General features: G+C 43.4%; 1 protein-coding gene across 1 annotated transcript in view; it reads left to right on the top strand.

Annotated features, from left to right (window-relative positions):
* DNAH3 (dynein axonemal heavy chain 3) overlaps positions 1 to 18,487 on the top strand; it is a 193,652-nt gene extending 175,165 nt beyond the window's left edge. The window contains exons 53-61 of the mRNA XM_032605510.1: positions 1,309 to 1,534; positions 4,482 to 4,726; positions 6,303 to 6,419; positions 9,801 to 9,955; positions 10,817 to 10,984; positions 12,911 to 13,053; positions 15,431 to 15,635; positions 16,348 to 16,485; positions 18,134 to 18,487. Of these exons, the coding sequence (XP_032461401.1) occupies positions 1,309 to 1,534; positions 4,482 to 4,726; positions 6,303 to 6,419; positions 9,801 to 9,955; positions 10,817 to 10,984; positions 12,911 to 13,053; positions 15,431 to 15,635; positions 16,348 to 16,485; positions 18,134 to 18,487 (1,751 nt within the window). The remainder of the gene's footprint in view (positions 1 to 1,308; positions 1,535 to 4,481; positions 4,727 to 6,302; positions 6,420 to 9,800; positions 9,956 to 10,816; positions 10,985 to 12,910; positions 13,054 to 15,430; positions 15,636 to 16,347; positions 16,486 to 18,133) is intronic.
* The last annotated feature ends 1,519 nt before the right edge of the window (positions 18,488 to 20,006 follow it).

Raw genomic sequence — 20,006 nt, 5'->3', positions numbered from 1 at the left:
ACCTTGATTTTGGATTTCTAGCCTCCAGAATTGAGAGAAAATTAATTTCTGTTGTTTAAGCCACCCAATCTTTGGTTGTTTATTATGGTAGCCCTAGCAGATTCATATTGTCTCTAAAAAAGATCATAAAAGAAATGCATCTAAAAATCATTAGAGAAAGAACACAAGGCAGATTTCTGGCCTTCTTACATGAGAGTGCAGTCGTTTGAGGATCCTAACTTTATAAAAAAGTCTCAGTTCTAGCGTCCCACCCCTTGTAAGTGCAAAGCTATATTCCCTGTGGACAAACTCCAATCACTAGACTGGTGAAATAAAGTATGGTATTTTCCAAAGGTGAAATACTATATAACCATGAAAAAGAATATGGCGTTTATATATGTACTGATGTGGAAAAGATCTAAGTGAAAGAAGCAAATATAGTGTTCTACAATTCATGTAAGTATAATAGTGTATACACATTTACTTAAATGCGTGAAATATCTCTGGAAGGACTCACAAAAAGGTGTAACATCGGCTGCCTCTGAGGAAAAGAGATGTGAAAGAGATCTATTTGAAATTTCACTGTCCAAATACCTGTTTTCCTAGTAAAATAAATTTACAAAAACCCAGTTCCTAAATGAACTTATTTGCAAAACAGAAATAGAGTCACAGATGTAGAAAACAAGCTTATGGTTACCAGAGGGTAAGCGGGGGAGGGATAAATTGAGAGATTGGGATTGACATATACACACTACTATATATAAAATAGATAACTAATAAGGACCTACTGTATAGCACAGGGAACTCTTACTCAATACTCTGTAATGGCCTATATGGGAAATAATCTAAAAAAGAGTGGGTATATGTATATGTATAACTGATTCAGTTTGCTGTACACCTGAATCTAACACAACATTGTAAATCAACTATACTCCAATAAAAATTTTAAAAAGAAAAACCCAGTTCCTAGTTCTTTGGTTATGTGCTAACCTTTCTAGTTTGGAGTTCCCTCTTCATTTTTGGCACCTGGGAATTTCTCTTCCTTTCAAACTCTTGTTTTTTTTTTTTTCAGTTTGTGTCTTTTTTTTTTTTTCATGAAGAATGTCTGTCTATTTAGAGCAAAAGAGGAATCAGTAGTATCTTCGTTCACCATCTTACCAGAAGCCTAAAGCTTCCTCAGAAAGATGCTAATTTCATAATTAACAAAAGCCAGTGGCTTTCTTTCTGAGCCCAGAATTTTAACGTAACCCCTTCTTCTGTGATGTTATTATTAATACGGTCTTAAATAGCCTGTTCTCTTTCAAAAGTCTTTTTTCTTCCTGATCTCAGGCCTGCTGAAATTTGCTGATGATCTTGGCATGGGAGGTACCAAAACACAGACCATCTCCCTTGGCCAAGGCCAAGGCCCTATTGCTGCCAAAATGATTAACACTGCCATCAAAGATGGGACCTGGGTGGTCTTACAGAACTGTCATCTGGCCACGAGCTGGATGCCTGCGCTGGAGAAGATCTGTGAGGAGGTGATTGTTCCTGAGAGCACCAATATGGGATTCAGGTGAGATGCTGCCCCACCCCTGAGTCCCTCGGCCCCAACCTCAAGTTCCAGACGTTATGCTAATGGCTGGGAATGCAAAGATGAACAAGACACAAGGGTATTGTGTAGACACAAGTTCTACCCTTAAAGAAGCTCTCAGTCTAGTAGAAGGCAGACCATAGATGAATAATGTTGATACCATGCAATACCTGCTGTACTTGTTTGAATAAGAATGGAAAAGGGAAGGAAAATTTGGGGAAGACCTGGAGTACCGAAAGATGAATAGGAGTTTTCCAGGAAGGACATTCCAGGCAGAAAGGGCAGCATTTGTAAAAGCAAAGGAAAGACCAAGAAGTTATCCTATGATTCCTGGGTATACACTGTGAGAAATTGTTTTTGGGAGGTAATAGGAGATGTGCCTGGGAAGGTAGATTAAATGCCAGCAAATCGGAGTTTTAAAACTTATTTGCCTAAAAACAAAAAAAATCCACCCGTAGTCTAGGCACTTGATCTATCCTATACTTGTTTAGATCCATGGAATTTTAATCAGTATTGGAAACAGCTATTTATTTTCTGTGAACTTTAAAGCCCAGCAAGACTGGGCCTAAGTATTTGCATTTAGAGGATGATGAGATGAAACAGACTTCAAAGCCCCTTTTAACTCAAATGTTCAGTGATTCTTTCATTCTGGGCCAGGGGTCAGCAAACTATGGCCAAATCCAGTCTGCTGCCTGTGTTTGTACAGCTTGCAATCTGAGAATAGCTTTTACATTTTTTATGGTTGAAAAAAATTGAAAGAAGTATAATATTTCATGACATGTGAAAATTATATGAAATTCATATTTCAGTGTCTATAAATAAAGTTTTATTGAAATACAGCCATGCTCACTCATATACTGTCTACGACTGCTTTTATGCTTCAAGTAGTTGTGACAGAGACCATATGGCATGCAAAGTCTAAAACATTTACTCTTTGATCCTTCATAGGAAAAGTTTGCCAACTCCTGCTGTAGGCAACAAAGTTTGCCGGTTATTTTTATTTTAGTCATGTCTGCCTGAAAATAGAAAAGCATTTGGTGTTTATTTACAAAGCCAGATTAGGGCATAGTTGATTGTATTCACGTAAGGCTCATATGAGATTCATGTAAGAGTTTAAGAGGACATCCATTAATTTCAAGAATTCTATTTGGTTTTGGATGCTGAGTTGACTCATTGACCATCAGGGACATACTCAATGAAGAAAAAATTATTCATGTTGACATTTAAGGTCTTCTGTAATATGATCTTAACCCAAGTCACAAGCTCAAGTGCCTATACAACGAGGAATGTAACACAAATGAGTGAAGAGGACTGGGCACAAGAAATATTCCACTTTCCGCAGTACAATAGCTATCACCATGGACGGTCAGCCTCAGTGTTGAATACTGGTAGAGAGTGGTGGGGACTGTGGTGAACTAGAGGCACATGCCCTGTAGAGAAGAGCAGTTACTGCCTACTACCAGCTGTTGCCAAGCAGGAATACAGACCTCTTGTATCCAGATTTTATGACTATTTTAAAGGAAAGATGGGAATCTAGAACTTTTAAAAGAAAGCCCTAGATTTTTAAAAGTTGGCAACTACTTCAAAAATATGTTACAGCATTGTGTTGGTTTGCATGGTAAGAGTTCAACATCACTCATCTGCAGACTGAAGTCAGGCCACAGGCCCCCAGGTTATGGCCTCTTCCCTCCCCTCTGAGGCCTGTGCCTGGACCACAGCAGGCCGCCCACTATAGGCCTTACCACATCCCAAACTTTTCCTCCTCCGTGCAGTTGCTCAGCCTGTGTCCTGTGTCTTTAATGACCTTCCAACCCCAAATCCTCCTGTTGGAAACCTCTCTAATGTCTAGCAAAAAAGAAAAACAAACCCACAAAAATGAAACAGAACAGGATGCCACAGTGTGTATGTAACCTGAGCTTGAGTAAGAAAAACAAATGAATAAAAGCCTGGAAGACAATATGCCAAAATGTTAATCTGTAGATGGTAAAATCATGTATTTTTTTCCTTTCTAAATACTTTTACCTATGTTCCCATTTCTTATGGGCATAGATATACTTTTATTATTTAAGAAAAGAAATCTTCCATATCCTCAAGACCCATTTCTAATGCCATTGGCCTCTATGGCAGGGATCAGCAAACTTTTCCTGTAAGGGCCCAGATAGTAAATATTTTAGGTTTTACAGGGCATGTTGTCAGTTGCAACTGTTCAGCTCTGCTGTTGTGGCATGAAAGCATCCATAAATAATTTGTAAATGAAGAGGTGTGGCCATGTTCCAATAATATTTTATTTACAAAAACAGGCTAAGGCTAGATTTGGCTCCCTGGCAGTAGTTTGCAGACTTCTGCTCTCTCCACCCCATGGAAATCTCTTCTTCCCATGGACCCCCATGGCCCATTATTTCCCTCCCTCCCTGTGGTCTTGATTTGATAACTCCTTGGCATTCTGTTTGCTTGTCTTTTCTTCCCTCCCCAGCTCCCTTTTCCCCTCCTAGCAGCAAGGCTGTGAGCATCTAGAGGCAAGAAACACTTCTTTTTTCATTTCGGCCACTCCTGGAGTGCCGGGTGTAGTACTTGACCATAATAGATGCTCAGAAAGTCCAGCAGGGCAGGAACATGGTGTAGTGATTAGGACACGGGGCCTTTGGAGTCAGGGAGCCCTGAGTTCATCTTGGTTCTGCTGCTTCTAAGTGGTGTGTCCTTGAAAACCCCACTTGACTTCTCCATGCCTCTGTTTCCTCACTGGTAAAGGGGATAATAAATCATAGGGTGGCTGTGAGGATTAAAGTAAATGAAGGGACATAAATTAAATTCTTAGCATGGGGTCCAGCATCTAGTGATGCTTAATAAATGGTAGTTATTATTTTCTGTTACTGTTTTTCAATATAATGTATTGCATTGCTGTAAATAGTTGCGTCTGTTGTTCTTCCAGACTCTGGTTAACCAGCTATCCATCAGAGAAGTTTCCAGTCAGCCTCCTCCAGAATGGGATTAAGATGACCAATGAGCCCCCCAAAGGGCTCCGGGCCAACCTTTTGCGCTCTTACCTCAGTGACCCCATCTCAGACCCCGGGTTCTTCCAAAGTTGTACAAAAGCAGTGATGTGGCAGAAGCTGTTGTTCGGCCTTTGCTTCTTCCACGCCGTCGTTCAAGAGAGGAGAAATTTCGGAGCCCTAGGTGAGAGGTGGCAGCATACCTGGATTGCCTGGGGGAAAGATCACAGGCAGATACAGGGGTGCGTTTGAGTTTGTACCCAGGGTTGCCAGTAAAATAGGGTCTAAGTATGTTCCATGCAATATTGGGGACATATTTACACTAAATATGATTCGTTGTTTATCTGAAATTAAATTTCACTGAGTGTCTCTCTATTTTTATTTAACAAGTCTGGCAGTCCTATATATAACCGGGTCAATATCAATGTCAGGGAAAGAGGTGATGCTCCAGAATCAGAGGTCCCCTAATTACGGAAGTAATATGATAATGAGAAGAGTGGAGGCCCTTCCCTTTGGTGTATTTGCCTAGCTTGGGTATCATGGCCACTCTCCAGGGAATCGTCACCAGGTGATTTATAACATTTTAGGTTGCTCTCTTTACCTGTGCATAACAATGAAAGAAATACAGCTGGGACATCTGCTTGTGCTTCTCCTTGAAAAAATAAACATAAATTTCTTTATTAATGTAAGTTATCCATGGCCTAACTTAAGTGACTCAATATTCTTGTTAGAGCAGATCATCTGCTAAATACAGATCCCATATCACCATGGTTTTAAGGTTGGATTATTTTTCTCTCACCCATGGGCTGAGTCTAATTCTTTTCTTGAAATGACCCACCTTAAGGTATTCTTAGCCATTCTTTTGGGTTACAAAAGGAGGCAAATTGTCCTTTTGGTGATTCTCTCAGAACATCCTCTTTCCTTCTACCTGCCCCAGTTAGCTCCACAGACCATCTGACCCTTCAGCTGAGGGTTTCAGAGACGAGACAGCCAAAGGTGGCACTCCCTCTACATCTGCATCTCACACACCACATTCTCCCACCACCATTCTCCCACCCGTGCCAGACCTCCAAACATCCATACAACAGTTTGGCTTATAGTCAATTGCCCAGTTGTGTTCTCTTTGCCAGAACCGAAGTTTTTGTTATTTTATTATATTTTTAATTTGAATGTGAATGTTTAGGAGGAAATTAAACGTCTCCATTGAGCACAGGTCCTACCATACCCTACTGTCTTACATCCAGCCTGGTTCATACATTTATGTCACTTGTGCAGCCCCGCTGGGCATTTACCATTATAACACTTGAAAATACAAGCAATAGTTTCTTCAAGGCCTGCCATCTAGTTCTCCCATGAGTGGGAGGAGGGGCATTCTCAAAGCTAACTTAGTTCTATTGCCCAATCACAGATAGTGCTCTCTAGCTATGCTTTGGTGTTATTTTTGGCGTTCGGTGCATTACCACAGTATTCCAGCCAGGGTGAATAACTCTCATTCCACAAATCCCAGGATGTTAACATCTTCCTTATCAAATGGGGGAGATCCATAAGGAGACTGACTTTAGAATGGATGTTTTCTCAGGCAGAATGTCTCCCACGTTGGCAGTAAATGTCAAAGCTAATAGTTGGCATGGTGCTTGATATTCACAGGGCTGAAAGAGGCTCTTGATCCATAATGATGCTTAATTCCACCAGCTCAGTCTCTGAGTGGAAATTAAGAGCTCTCATCCCTGAAGCATCTAATTTATCTCTGCCTCATGCAGGTTGGAATATTCCTTATGAATTCAACGAATCCGACCTGAGGATTAGTATGCGGCAGATCCAGATGTTTCTGAATGACTACAAGGAGGTGCCGTTGGATGCTCTGACCTACCTGACAGGTATTTACGGAAGGAGGCTTTGGCAACCATAAACCTCCACGATTATGCTCCACCTTCCTGCTCCTCTGCTTCCATCTCCATTTGTTTACTTACTCACTCATGCTTTCAACAGACATGGAGCTCTTAATGATGCTGGTCACCATGCTGTATATTGTAAAACAAACAAACCAACAAAAACAAAAAACACACACAGAAAAATCAAGATCAACCCCTCCCTTTAAGGGGTGCACAGTCTACAAAGGGAGGGAAATATAACAAAATAAATAACAGTACAGTGATAAGTTCAGTAAGAGAAACATTTATAAGATAGCACAATGATTAAATTTCAGACATGGGGTGGGGATGATTAGGGAAAACTTCCTGAAGGCGTGAAAGTTGGTTTTGAAGGATAAGTAGGAGTTCTACAAGTGGAAGAAGAAAGCTGGGGCAGGCAGTGGGAAAAAGGAAGGAGAGCACTCCCAGCAGAGGTGCCCTGAGGTGAAAATGACACTTGCTGTTTTGTATTAAAGCAATTCATCAGCAACCTTTTATCAGTCATCCAATATATACTAGTACATAATATGGAAGAATGTAAATATATAAGACTTGGTCACTGCCCTCAAGAAGCACACCATGTAATCCCAGAGATAGGAGATAAACTATAGATGAGCTAAATGAATGGATTACCATGGCCAAAAGTCAAAATGCAGCTCAATAGAAAAACCTGGGCAGCTTCCAGGTCACACACAAGTTCCTCCCTCAACTCTGGATCCTTTCCCCAATCATACGGCAGGCACTTTATCTACATCATTCAGTCTTCACAGCAATCTTATGAGCTTCACTTTAGTGACCCTGTTTTACAACTGACAAGACCGAGGCCTTAGAGCAGTGGTTCTCAACCAAGGGTGATTTTTGTCTCCTAGGGGACATCTGACAAACTGAGGAGACATTTTTTGTTGTCACAACTAAATGGATGTGCTACTGGGTAGAGGCCAAGGATGCTGCTAAACATCCTACAATGCACAGGACAGCCCCCTACAACACAGGGCTACCCAGTCCAACATGTTAATCGTGCCAAGATTGAGAAATCCTGCTTTAGAGTGATTAAATTCATTTGTAAAAGGTGACAAAGACCTTAACTCAGCACAGTGTCTCCTAAACCGAAACCCCAGGTGACACACAACATAAGTTCAGTGGATTTTAGTTAGGTGAGAGAACTTTTCCAAAGAAATGAGCCATATTCCCATTATTCTAGACCACACAGAAGCACATCCCAGGGCTCCCCTTCAGATCACAGAATGAGTGCATAATTGCCCTGGGATGAGGTCTTAGTATTGGACTGCCTGCAGCTCATAAACCAACCTGCTCCAACTGTGCCAGCTGGCTTGAGGATAGTCACTTTCCAACTGCACCAGCCAGGATAGACTAGTTAGTCTGAGATAACCAGCAATCCCCAAATCTCAAGGGTGTGAGACATTTCTTGCCCATTCTGCATGTCCAGTGTGAATTGGCAAGGGTCTCTGCTCATTGTAATTATCTATCAGGGGCACAGTTGGCAAAGGCTCCACCAACTTTTGATGCCACCATCTCAACATACACTTGTGTGGTCACTGCCACAGGGTAGCACTGCAGAGCTCATGCCAGGAGTTAAATGTGCGAGAACTTGTCACCTGGCCCCACCTCACTGCCAGAGGCCCCGGGAGTTATAACCTTCCTATGTACCTGGAAGGAAAGAAGATCAGATAGAGATGATTATTAGAGCTCTGTACTGACCGCAAGGGACAGACTAACCAAAGAAACAGGTCTTATTTGGAGAGTGGTTATCGAATTAGATGGGCCAAAGTCAAATACATCCTTAATCTGGTACCCCCAACCCTGTGGCAGAGCCAATGGAGAATCTAGAAGAGATATAAGGCACATCCTGACCCCTTTAGGAACTTGTGCTCTTGCTACAAAGAGGAGACATATAAGTAAAGAAATGTACCTTCCTTCATAAACATAAAACCCAGAGCCTATAAGGGTATCCCCTGAAGTAAAATTTGCTGTTGAGAGAGTGGAGGTGGGACCCTGAATCATGACTCTGTACCTGTTTACCTTCACTGGTAGTCCCTCTTTGGTACTCTCTAGCACTGCCATGCTGACTTCAGGGGGGAACTACTCTCCCTTTAATATTGTAGTTCTAGTGTTGTCATAAACCTCTTTACAGCTGGGACAAACTATAATGTTCCAACTAAGCTTTGCTAAAGGCCTGAGAGGTCAACAGAGAGAGATCTAGATGGTCTGGCTTAAGGTCAAATAGTTTTTGCAGGGCTCAAATTACTCAGTAGGTATGAGCTTCCCCTTAGTCTCTTACTTCTTCCTTAATGAGCCACCGGGATGCTCCTCCTAGACATTTAGACCCCTCCAATACCAAGAGAGGCTGAGGCCTCCTCAACTTGAGTCGTACTTCCTGTTTCCTGTCTGTAGACCTGCTCCTTCCTAGAATGATTAGAATTGGAAATGAGCCCACCCTTCAGGGGAGCCCTTGCATGCAAACACACACACACACACACACACACACACACACACACACGGATGTCTTTTCCTTGCACACTAGTGTGTTGTCCGCAGCTTCCAAATACCAGGTGGTACCCACATACTGTGGAATCTGATCCAGCTAGAAAGTGCATCCTGGGTTGGTGAGATGGATTTGATGACCCCTCAAAAAATTACCTAATTCTTTTTGTGGAAATCTGAGTGTAGAAACCTGAGTCTCAGAGAATGATGTTGATGATGGGGATGGGGGTAGGAGAGTCATATCCCAAAGAAGTATATATAGGATAATCTTAATTTTCTAAACTATATGTATTTGTAAAAGCTGTAGTTGAATGCTTTCTATATGCTAAGCATTGTACTAAATGCTTTATAAGCGTTGTTAACCACAACGACGTAAGATAGGTATGCAGTTATCTCTACATCTAGATAGATGAGAAACTGCTAATAAGTGGCAAAAGTTGGAGCCCAGAAACTGGCTGTAATTGGAGCTCAGTACTGTCTCATGCCAGAGTTCTTGCCCTGAACCACATTTCTATAATGCCTTTCACATTTATGTACACATACACACAAATGTCCAGACAAATGTCTGGAAGATGCCTAAATGTTAACAGTTACCTTTGTTGCAATTATTGGTGATTGTTTTGCTTTTCTTTCAGTTTATCACTATTTTCTAATTTCTAATATGGTGAACATGTATTATTTTTGTGGCAACCATAATACCAAAAAGGCCTGGTCTCATCCCAAGCTGAGCATGGCTTTAGCAACCCTGTGTCTCAGCAGAGCTCCTTGGCTGGAAGAATCCTCTGTTTTAGGTTATTGACCAAGTTCATTATGGGCTCAACTTCTTCTTCTGTTGGTTGTCCTCAGGGGAATGTAATTATGGAGGCAGAGTGACAGATGACAAAGACAGAAGGCTCCTGCTATCCCTTCTGTCCACGTTCTACTGTAAGGAAATTGAGCAGGACCATTACTGTCTTGCTCCTGGAGACACTTACTACATCCCGCCTCATGGCTCCTACCAGGTGAGGGGCAGGGGAGGGAGAGGTCCCTCTGTCCCCCCAGAGGGGCTTGGCAGTCTCCGTGTGGCTAGGGTTGCAGTGTATCCAAGGAGGGCCCAGGGATAGCTTGGGCTTCCTGACTCGGGTCCATAAGCTATTTCAAATCTTCCCAAAAGCCTACAAGATACACATTATTACTGTTTAATGAATGCTGGGCATTTGGTAGACAAGATCTTTCAAAATATGGGGTCCATCTGGGGAGAAAGGGCAGGGATGTTTAAGATGAAGGCTTTGTAGTGAACAGGATAGAAATTGCTACTTGAAATCAAAGGTTCAGAAGGTGGCAAAGGGAGGGACAGAAAAACTGGATGGGAGAATGATAAAAGGAAGAAGAAAACAAGAAATCTGAAGGAAGAATGAAAAGGGCTTACTTTCATCGAGTACCTGTTAATGTGCCGAAGCCTTATTCCTTCATAACCTCATTTACTTTCCCACTTACAGATAAGGAAACTGGGCTTTCAGGTGACTAGCTCAAGGTTACACAGTTGGTTTAAGATGGAGCTAGGATCCAAATCCTCTCCTGCCTGAATCCAAACCCAGTTTTTGTCTCCAAAGCTAAGACTGCTGGGGGAGCAGGGAGGAAGCCAGCAGAGGTGGGAGGGGAGATACTCAGTCCATCTACCTTCATACTCATACTCACTCCTCCAAAACCTGTATGAGGGAAAGCTTGGGATGTCTTGGCCCCGGCGGTGTGTGCGTGTGTGTCTATGGCCTGTGCTACCGAAACAGTGTGATTCCTGCATGGCTCTGCTCTGGCAAAACCTTGGGTGATCTGTGGGACCCCAAGGAACCTGAACTTATGTCAACTGAAGATTTCCTTTCCAGTCCTATATTGAATATCTCAGGAACCTCCCTATCACAGCCCACCCAGAAGTGTTTGGCCTGCACGAGAATGCCGATATCACCAAAGACAACCAGGAAACCAGCCAGCTGTTTGAAGGGGTGCTGCTGACCCTCCCTAGGCAGTCAGGAGAGAGTGGCAAGTCCCCTCAGGTAACCAGGCTTGAATTCAATTTCCCAGGCAATTTTTCATCTAGTGGGCATGCAGGATTGTGGCTGATGACCAAGAAGGCAGAAAAGTGGAGGCCTGGCAGACCCCTGAGGGAGGATATGGGTGCTCTGGTCTTACTGCTGAGAGTCTTTATATACTGAGCTGGAAGAGCACCAGTGTTTCTAAAATGTCAGCTATTCCTATATAACCTTCATGATTCATTGCTATATCCACATATCATCTGTATTCCATTTACATAATACTTAAAACTAAATCTCTTTTGCTTAAAAACATTTATTTAAAAAACTGCACATCAGGACCATAAGTGGAAACCCAGTACCATTTCCGTAATGTCGTGACAGCCACAAAAAGAAAACAAAGGCTAAACATTATTAGGTTCTTCCAGATGCTGCTGCTGATGTCTTTCTGGCTCCTTGGGAAAAGGGGAGGATCAGCAAGTGTTCCAGAGCAGTCTCAGCCCTGAACTGAGACTTTCTCCTTGAAGGGAATGAAAAGAAAAAGGTGGCCAAAACTTGACAAGAGAGTGACTTTCTCATCATGTGATTCAACATTATTTGCTCTGTGTCCTGGAAACACCTGGAGTCATTTTGGGTATCTCTTGTGATCATTCCACACATTGTGAAGGACTGATCCTGTCTACCCTCCTTGGTCTACAGATGAGGGCAAAACAAACCCTGCAAGAAGTGACCCACTTCAAGGCATTCAGAAACACAGAGGCAGTGCCAGGCCCAGAACCACATCTCCTGACTCCACCCTGATCTCTCCTTTCCTTCTCTTCCCTTCTCCAGCTTCTGAGCTACCCCACGTTCAACCCTGCTCAGCTGCGGACTTTGCATGCAGTTGGCCTTTCATATCCACAGGTTCTGCATCCTTGAATTCGACCAAAGATTGAAATATTCAGACAAAAAAATTCCAGAAATTTCCAAAAGGCAAAACTTGCATTCACCCCACTTCAGCAATTATTAAAAAGCATTTACATTGTACTTACAATTATTTACATAGCATTTACATTGTATTAGGTATTATGAGTAATCTAGAAATGATTTAAAGTATGGGGGGGAGCGGGGATGTGTGTTGGTTCTATGCAAATACTACACCATTTTCTATTGGGACTTGACCATCTGTGGAGTTTGGTCTTGCAGCCAATCCCTAGTGGATACCAAGGGATGATTGTATTTGGTTTCTCAGTTTGGTTCATAGTACCATAAGCGGTAATATGTGTGAAGATAAAGCAGCCTGGTTTGTGTGTCTCAGCTTAGGGATGGAAATTCCCCTCACAGTGGGAAGAGGGAAGGAAGTGTACATTCCAGCCTCCTCGAGCCAAAGGACAGCAGAGCTGTGTTTCTCTCCCACACCTCCTCTTCCTACTCTTCCTCTAGGCCTGTCCCCTCCCTACTTGGCTAAACTCACTGCCATGGGCTATTCTTGACGCTGAGGAATGGCCTACTGCCTTCCCAGGTGTCCATGTCACTGGCGCAGAGCAAAGTCTCACCTGCACCAGGAGCTGGTCCTAAGGGGCTGGCTATGAGAGCCTTGGGAGATTGTCTCCCAGGGGTGACCTTGAAGATTTGAGCAGTTCTGCAGGGTTCAGCACTGCCCTGAGTCTACCTGGCTGGCTGAGCACGAATTCCCTACCTGGCCCTCAGGCCCTTGCTCAGAACTTTCATTGTTCCGCTTAGAGGTGATGTCCTCCCTAAGGCTGGGGGCAGGGGTGGGGGGGTGGGAGTGGGTGGGATGGGTATCCTCCTTTCCCTCAGGGCAGAATTGGCTTCTGTAGGAGAGTTCGCAGAAAGGTCCTGTAGACTGTGTTTAAAAAGACAAAGGCTCACTGCTTCATGTTTAACTGGACAAAGCCACAGCCCACTGGCCTTGTGTCTCATTCACCTCTCTAATGCTTACACTTTAAGGAAGTGGTTGAGGAGCTGGCCCAGGACCTACTCTCCAAGCTTCCCAATGACTTTGACTTGGAGTTGGTCGTGAAGTTGTACCCTGTGGTCTATGATGAATCTATGAACACTGTCCTAAGGCAAGAGCTCATCAGATTCAACAGGTGGGCTGTATGGTCTTACTTGGATCCTGGGAGTTGGCGTGAGGGGTAGAATCTAATGGGCAGTAACTAGAATGGACACTTGATAAGGGTTGCTCTGCAGAGTTGGTTTGCCCTACCTTGTAGGAAGGGCTGTAAATAGGGCCATCCCAGCATGTGTTGGCCCAGGGTTAAATCAGTTCCTTCTATTCATTCTCTCTCGTTCATTCATATGACATCTGTAAACTGGGGTGAAAACCAATACCAAGCACAGGCTAATAGTAAAAGTAATCATTAAAGCCACTTTTATTGAGCCTTTAGTGCTAGAAATGGCTCCAAGCACCACTCATGCCTTTGCATTCAAACTACACAGTAGTCTTTAAAAATATGCACAGTTAGTAATCCCTCTACCACTGTTTTACAAATGAGAAAACTGAGACAGAAGGGCTAAGTAACTTGCTCAAGGTCACACAGTCATTCAATGGCAGAACTGAGTTTGAATCCAGGCTCTCTGATTCCAGAGCCCATGCACTTAGCCAGTATGTGAAATCAGGGTAAACTTAGAAAGGGGTGAGGAACAGTTCATCCCATTGCCGCTACCACAGGGGTAAGGAAGGGCTATTATAAGATGGCCATGGGGCTAAGGGTCTCCGGCCTTCTATTCTAGTCCCTCCTCACTTCTCCTCCAGGTACTAGAGCATAGAGCCCGGTGGGATCACCTTGATTTGATTTCTAGATAGCCAAAACTGAAAGAGTTCCCAAACACCATCTAGGCCAGATGAGGAAATTCATCACTTCTGCCTCCACGTCAAGGTTCTTGCTGCTCCAAATACTCTTAAGTGCTGCTCTCTCCATTTTGCTTCATTGGTCACTGCTCGGTTTTAGGGACAGCCCTGATGCCAAAAGACTGGTGAACTTGAAGAATGTCAACTAAGAATTTGTTGACTCTCTTAGTCTTAGGGTTACTCCCTATAGTCAGTAGGCAGTTGGTTGTGTGGATGACCAAGCAAAGTATGGCGTGTGAGTCAAGGATGCTGACTACTTGAGTCAGATACCTTGGTATGATGGGTTGTAGTCCTCATTCATCCAGACACCAGGCCAATGGCTTTCCTCCTCTGCCACTCATTCTCTGCTAAGGTCACTGGAGCTCTTGGTGGTTACAGGGGCCTTCACTGGCCTTTACCACTGGCCATTGTAATAGAAGAGAAGAGGGTAACAGCAATCTTATATTACAGTGATGCTCAGGATTAACTACTTGGGGCAATATTGTAACGTCCTTCCCCACTACCTTTTTTTTGCCTATTCACCCAGTGGTATGAGAAGCCCAAAATGACAGTTCAGCTTCCAATTCAGGGGAACCATTATTGTGTCTTCTAGGGCAAATATTCCTTCCCTGAGTACTAAAAATCTTGAAACTAGCAGAGCTCATAGTTTCAAGAATAGAAGGAAACCTTTTTCCAGTAGGTTTCAGGTATAATAGAGGTCTGTGGTATAATCCCGCAGAGGGTAGTTTTTGCTCTTGACTCCTCAGCCAAGCACATACACCAATAACACGTTTGAACCTTAAATTCCTCTTAATATAAATGTTTAGTGGTTACACATCCAGGAATCCCTTTCTTGCGTTTGAGCCTTCTCATGTCCATTTGGCTGGGATTCCATAAGTCTTTGGACATGACAAGCTCTCTCTGGTAGCAGAGTCTTTGGCACTCTCAGCTGAATTCCCTCTGGACTTGATGAGGCCTCGTAACAGAGGCCAGAGAGAGAGACAGGTGATCTTGGCATCTCTCAGGCTGCCCTTCAGCTGCCTTTTCTCAGGTATGCATGCACCTCATAGTCTATAAAAAGAACAACTTTGGCAATATAGATCAGAAGCCTTAAAACTGCATTACCCTTTGACCCAGAAATTCTACTTTTAGTAAGCATATCATTATAAATTTCCGCAGTGATTAATATAGATGCGTGTTCCTAGTAATGTTGTTTACAGTGACAACAATCTAGAAATAATGTTTCGGTGATAGAGGAACAGTTAAATTAAATGGAACACCTTGCAGTCATTAAAAAGGACGATTTTAGTTTGGTCTCTATTGATTTGGAAAGATGTTCCTTATATGCTAAGAGGGAAAAACAAATTACAAAAAACACATATATAGTATGATCCCATTAAAAAATAATTTGTGTTTACATATAGAAAAATCTAGAAAGATATACATCAAAGTTATCTTTAGGTGGTGAGATAATGGGTGATTTAATTTTTTCTCATCTTTACAATTCTTCTATCATGAATGTATATTATCTGACTTTTTAAAGGGAGGAAAAGTAAAAGGAGACTTGGAGTCAGTGTACTTGGGGTAGAATGAGATCACTGGAGAGCCAGGCTGAGTCTGCTCCTTTGTTCTTGCAGATTGACCAAAGTGGTTCGCATAAGCCTCATCGACCTTGGCCGAGCAATTAAAGGGCAGGTTTTGATGTCCTCAGAGCTGGAGGATGTCTTCAGTAGCATGCTTGTGGGTAAAGTGCCAGCCATGTGGATGGCCAAGTCCTACCCATCACTGAAGCCCCTGGGAGGCTACGTGGCTGACCTGCTAGCCCGCTTGGCCTTCTTCCAGGTACCTTGGAGTCAGGGTAACTGGGCACCTGGCATTCTCATTCAGGTGGAGAGGACGTTCTGAAATGATGGATCAGAGGCAGAGGGAGTAGGGCAGTCTCACAGCATCCTGGACTGAGCACCTACTGGAAACAGTCTTACCAGGGTTGAGGGCAGGAGGGAGACTTTTCAAAGTCCTTGAAAAGATTATAGCCTCTAGAGGCAGGAGTGGGAACCAGAATAAATGTCACAAACTGGTGTCTCATGGGCTACAGCTCATGGGCTAGTAGATAGATTTGGTTTGGCTGCTTGGTTATTTAAAAATTTGAGCTAGCATATGAACACTGGATTGTTACGTATCAAAATACAGATGTTTGTCCTGCAAAAACAGGAAGACCTGAAACGATGGACCTGCATTCCTGCGTGGCAACTATTGCTGGAGATGAGTGGCTGTGGCTCAGTTTAGACAAGGCACACACCCTCCACTGCTACAGTCCCTACCACGCTCTACCGTATCCCTGACACCCGCCTGCACCGTGCTTTTCTTAAAGTAGAGATATATTTCATTGTACTTTTGTTTCAAAGGGGGAAAATATAAGCTAAACTGAGAGGGCTGCCTGTTTCAAGAAAAATGAGAAAAAGCCTATTTCTTTATGGGACTTGTTGTATTACCTGCCTTTGAACAATCTTTGTTGTGTTGTTGACTTTGCATTTTTATTTCTGTGGCTCTCCAGGAATGGATTGACAACGGGCCTCCTGTGGTCTTTTGGATCTCTGGATTCTACTTTACACAGTCTTTTTTGACAGGCGTCTCTCAGAATTACGCTCGGAAATACGCCATCCCCATTGACCACATTGGATTTGAGTTTGAGGTAAGGGGCGTCTTGGGTTAGATCAACCAAAAGGGCCAACCAGAGAAAGCAGTGCTGTCCCTTTCCTTGAGTCCAAACATTTGGATCTGTTAAGGCTCAAATACTTCCGAGATGGTACAGATGAAGTATTTAGCATGACTTAAAGTAGCTCCAAAAGTTATTCCCAACAGAATCAGAGGATTCCTAAGGCTTTGTCTCTGTGTGTATAAAAAGGAATCTTTCCAGAGGAAAATTCTGCCACAGTTGTACCGAGAAAAATGAAAGCACCTTCCACATTGTTTATTCAACATGATGGACTCTTCATTTGGAAGGATGTTAATGGTCTTGTGTAGTGCTTGGCTTAAAGTCAAAGGAATGGCCAATAGTCAAGTATCACCCAGTCCATATTTGGAGAGAAAGTAGTAAGATGGACTGTTATAGAGCATTGTAGAATTTTAAATTCTGTAGAAAGATCCTTTGAAATCATCTAGTCCAGAGGTCACAAACTGATTGTCCTAGATCTTTATTTAGTTTATAAATGAACTTACCTTGATTGGCCTTTGAAGACAATGCTAAGCCAAAATTAATGCAATAAGAAAGCAAAATAACGGGAATAAACCCTGGAAAAAAGATAAAACTATCTTTTTTTTTTTTTTGGTATGCGGGCCTCTCACTGCTGTGGCCTCTCCCGTTGCGGAGCACAGGCTCCGGACGCGCAGGCTCCGCGGCCATGGCTCACGGGCCCAGCCGCTCCGCGGCACGTGGGATCTTCCTGGACCGGGGCACGCACCCGCGTCCCCTGCGTCGGCAGGCGGACTCTCAGCCACTGCGCCACCAGGGAAGCCCCAAAACTATCTTTTTTTGATGTTGAAATGATTGTATACCTAGAAATCCGAAAAACACACCTATCAGAATTAATAGAATTTGTAAGATGACTGGATACTGGTTCAATATACAAAAATCCTTTTCCTATTCTAGCAATAAATGCTTAGAAATAGAAATGGGAAAAAACATTCCATTAACAATAACAAAAAGATTAGAATTTGAATGATTTTAAATGGAGCTCATGCTCTCTGCTTCACCATAATCCCTTCAACCCCTCTATTCTCCTACACCTAGACCATTTTCTGCATTTACCAGAAGAAATTTATCACCTCTGAATCTAAACAGTTGTATGCTGGAGCTGGCTTATACTAACTCAGCAGAACCTGTTAAAGCTGGTTGTTAAATAATTGATAGGCTGAAATTGACCATGGTGGGAATCTTTACACCACAGAAATTGACAGAAACTACAAATCAAGGTTTCACTTCTCCTGCTAGAGAACTGTTTTACCAACATGCATCTGAACCTAACCCCTCACTACAGATCGAGGTTCAGAAAGGGGAAAGATTGTGCAAGGCCACTAAGCTAGGTAACAGTTAATGTGGCCTCCTGGCTCTTACTTTAGTGCATTCTCTGTGCCTGCCATATATAAGGGCAGCATGCTAACTAGAAATCAGACCTGGCCCATGTAGCAGGCAGGAATATTATCAGAGAAGCCCCAGTGTCCTGGGAAATGCATCCTGGGAAAGGCAGACAGTAAAGCCGGTTTGTACTTTTTCAATCTCTTAATGCTGCCTCATTTAGGTAAATGGCAGGTAATGGAACTCACAGCTTCCTGTCTTCCAGGTAACCACACAAGAAACAGTCATGGAGGATAACCCAGAAGATGGGGCCTACATAAAAGGACTCTTCTTAGAAGGCGCCCGTTGGGATAGGGAAACGATGCAGATCGGGGAGTCTCTCCCCAGAATCCTCTATGACCCATTGCCCATTATTTGGCTGAAACCTGGGGAAAATGCAATGTTTCTGCATCAGAACATTTATGTGTGTCCAGTCTACAAAACAAGTGCCCGAAGAGGTATCCTCTCTACCACAGGCCACTCCACCAACTATGTCCTATCCATTGAACTCCCAACCGACAGGCCCCAGAAGCACTGGGTAAACCGAGGAGTAGCCTCACTGTGCCAGCTAGATAACTGATGGCATCTGTCTCGACACAGAAAATAAAAGGAACTTCATTCTTTTTTTTTTTTTTTTTTTTTAAAGAAGGTGTTGGGGGTAGAAGTTTAGTACTTTATTTATTTATTTTTGCTGTGTTGGGTCTTCGTTTCTGTGCGAGGGCTTTCTCTAGTTGTGGCAAGCGGGGGCCACTCTTCATCGCGGTGCGCGGGCCTCTCACTATCGCGGCCTCTCTTGTTGCGGAGCGCAGGCTCCAGATGCGCAGGCTCGGTAGTTGTGGCTCACGGGCCTAGTTGCTCCGCGGCATGTGGGATCCTCCCAGACCAGGGCTCGAACCCGTGTCCCCTGCATTAGCAGGCGGATTCTCAACCACTGTGCCACCAGGGAAGCCCAGGAACTTCATTCTTGACTGAAATCTAGCTTTCCTTTCTTGATAGTCACATGGGATGATGATGATGATGATGATAACCGTTATATTAATGGAGCACTTGCTATGAGCCAGGTATTTTAGAGCATTCCTATAAAGTGGGTTATTATCCTTATTTTATGGCTGCAGAAACCATGATATAGAGGAAGCACTGTTTCCCAAATCAGATAGCTACGAAAATAGTGGAGCCTAGATTTGAACACAGACAGTGGGACTCTTCAACCTAGACCTTTAGTCATGTGGCTAAGCTGCCTGGTGGGTTTGTTTTTTTTTTTTTCCTATTATTTTGCCGTAACCGTCACTGATCTTTAAGTGCTTCTCTCCTAGTCTATTCACATGGGCTAACATTAGGGCTTCTTTTTTTTTTTTTTTTTTTTTTTTTTTAATTTATTTATTCATTTATTTATTTTTGGCTGTGTTGGGTCTTCGTTTCTGTGCGAGGGCTTTCTCTAGTTGTGGCAAGCGGGGGCCACTCTTCATCGCGGTGCGCGGGCCTCTCACTGTCGCGGCCTCTCTTGCTGCAGAGCACAGGCTCCATACGCGCAGAGCTCAGTATTTGTAGCTCACGGGCCCAGCTGCTCCGTGGCACGTGGGATCTTCCCAGACCAGGGCTTGAACCCATGTCCCCTGCATTGGCAGGCAGACTCTCAACCACTGCGCCACCAGGGAAGCCCAGGGCTTCTTATAGGTTGAAAGATGCTTAGCCCACTTTTACTTTTTAAAGGCTCTTGATATATTTAAAATGTACTTCTCACAACAATCTTATGCGGTGTTATCGTTATCTCCATTTCAGTGATGCAGAGATGGAGGCTTAGAAAAGTAACTAGCTCAGTTTTACCGCTAGCCAGTGGTAGAACTGGGACCCCAATTCTTCTCCACTAGCCTACACAGATGGGCAGAAATTTCAGGAAGAAAGGAGACGTGAGAGAACCATTATTTGTTGCTCGCCATGGTTTGTCGCTGGGCCTTTAGATATCTTGCTTGTACCTATGTTGGATATGATTGTCTCCCCCTCTAGAGGTTCAAGGAGACTAACTTGCCTACAATTATCCAGCTCTTTCACATTGAAAAGCCAGGTTTTGAGCCAAAGTCTGTCTGGCTCTAGAACCTGTG

The sequence above is a fragment of the Phocoena sinus genome, chromosome 15 (genome assembly GCF_008692025.1).
Source record: "Phocoena sinus isolate mPhoSin1 chromosome 15, mPhoSin1.pri, whole genome shotgun sequence".
NCBI classification, from domain to species: Eukaryota; Metazoa; Chordata; class Mammalia; order Artiodactyla; family Phocoenidae; genus Phocoena; species Phocoena sinus.
This window is presented reverse-complemented; position numbering and strand designations above follow the sequence as displayed.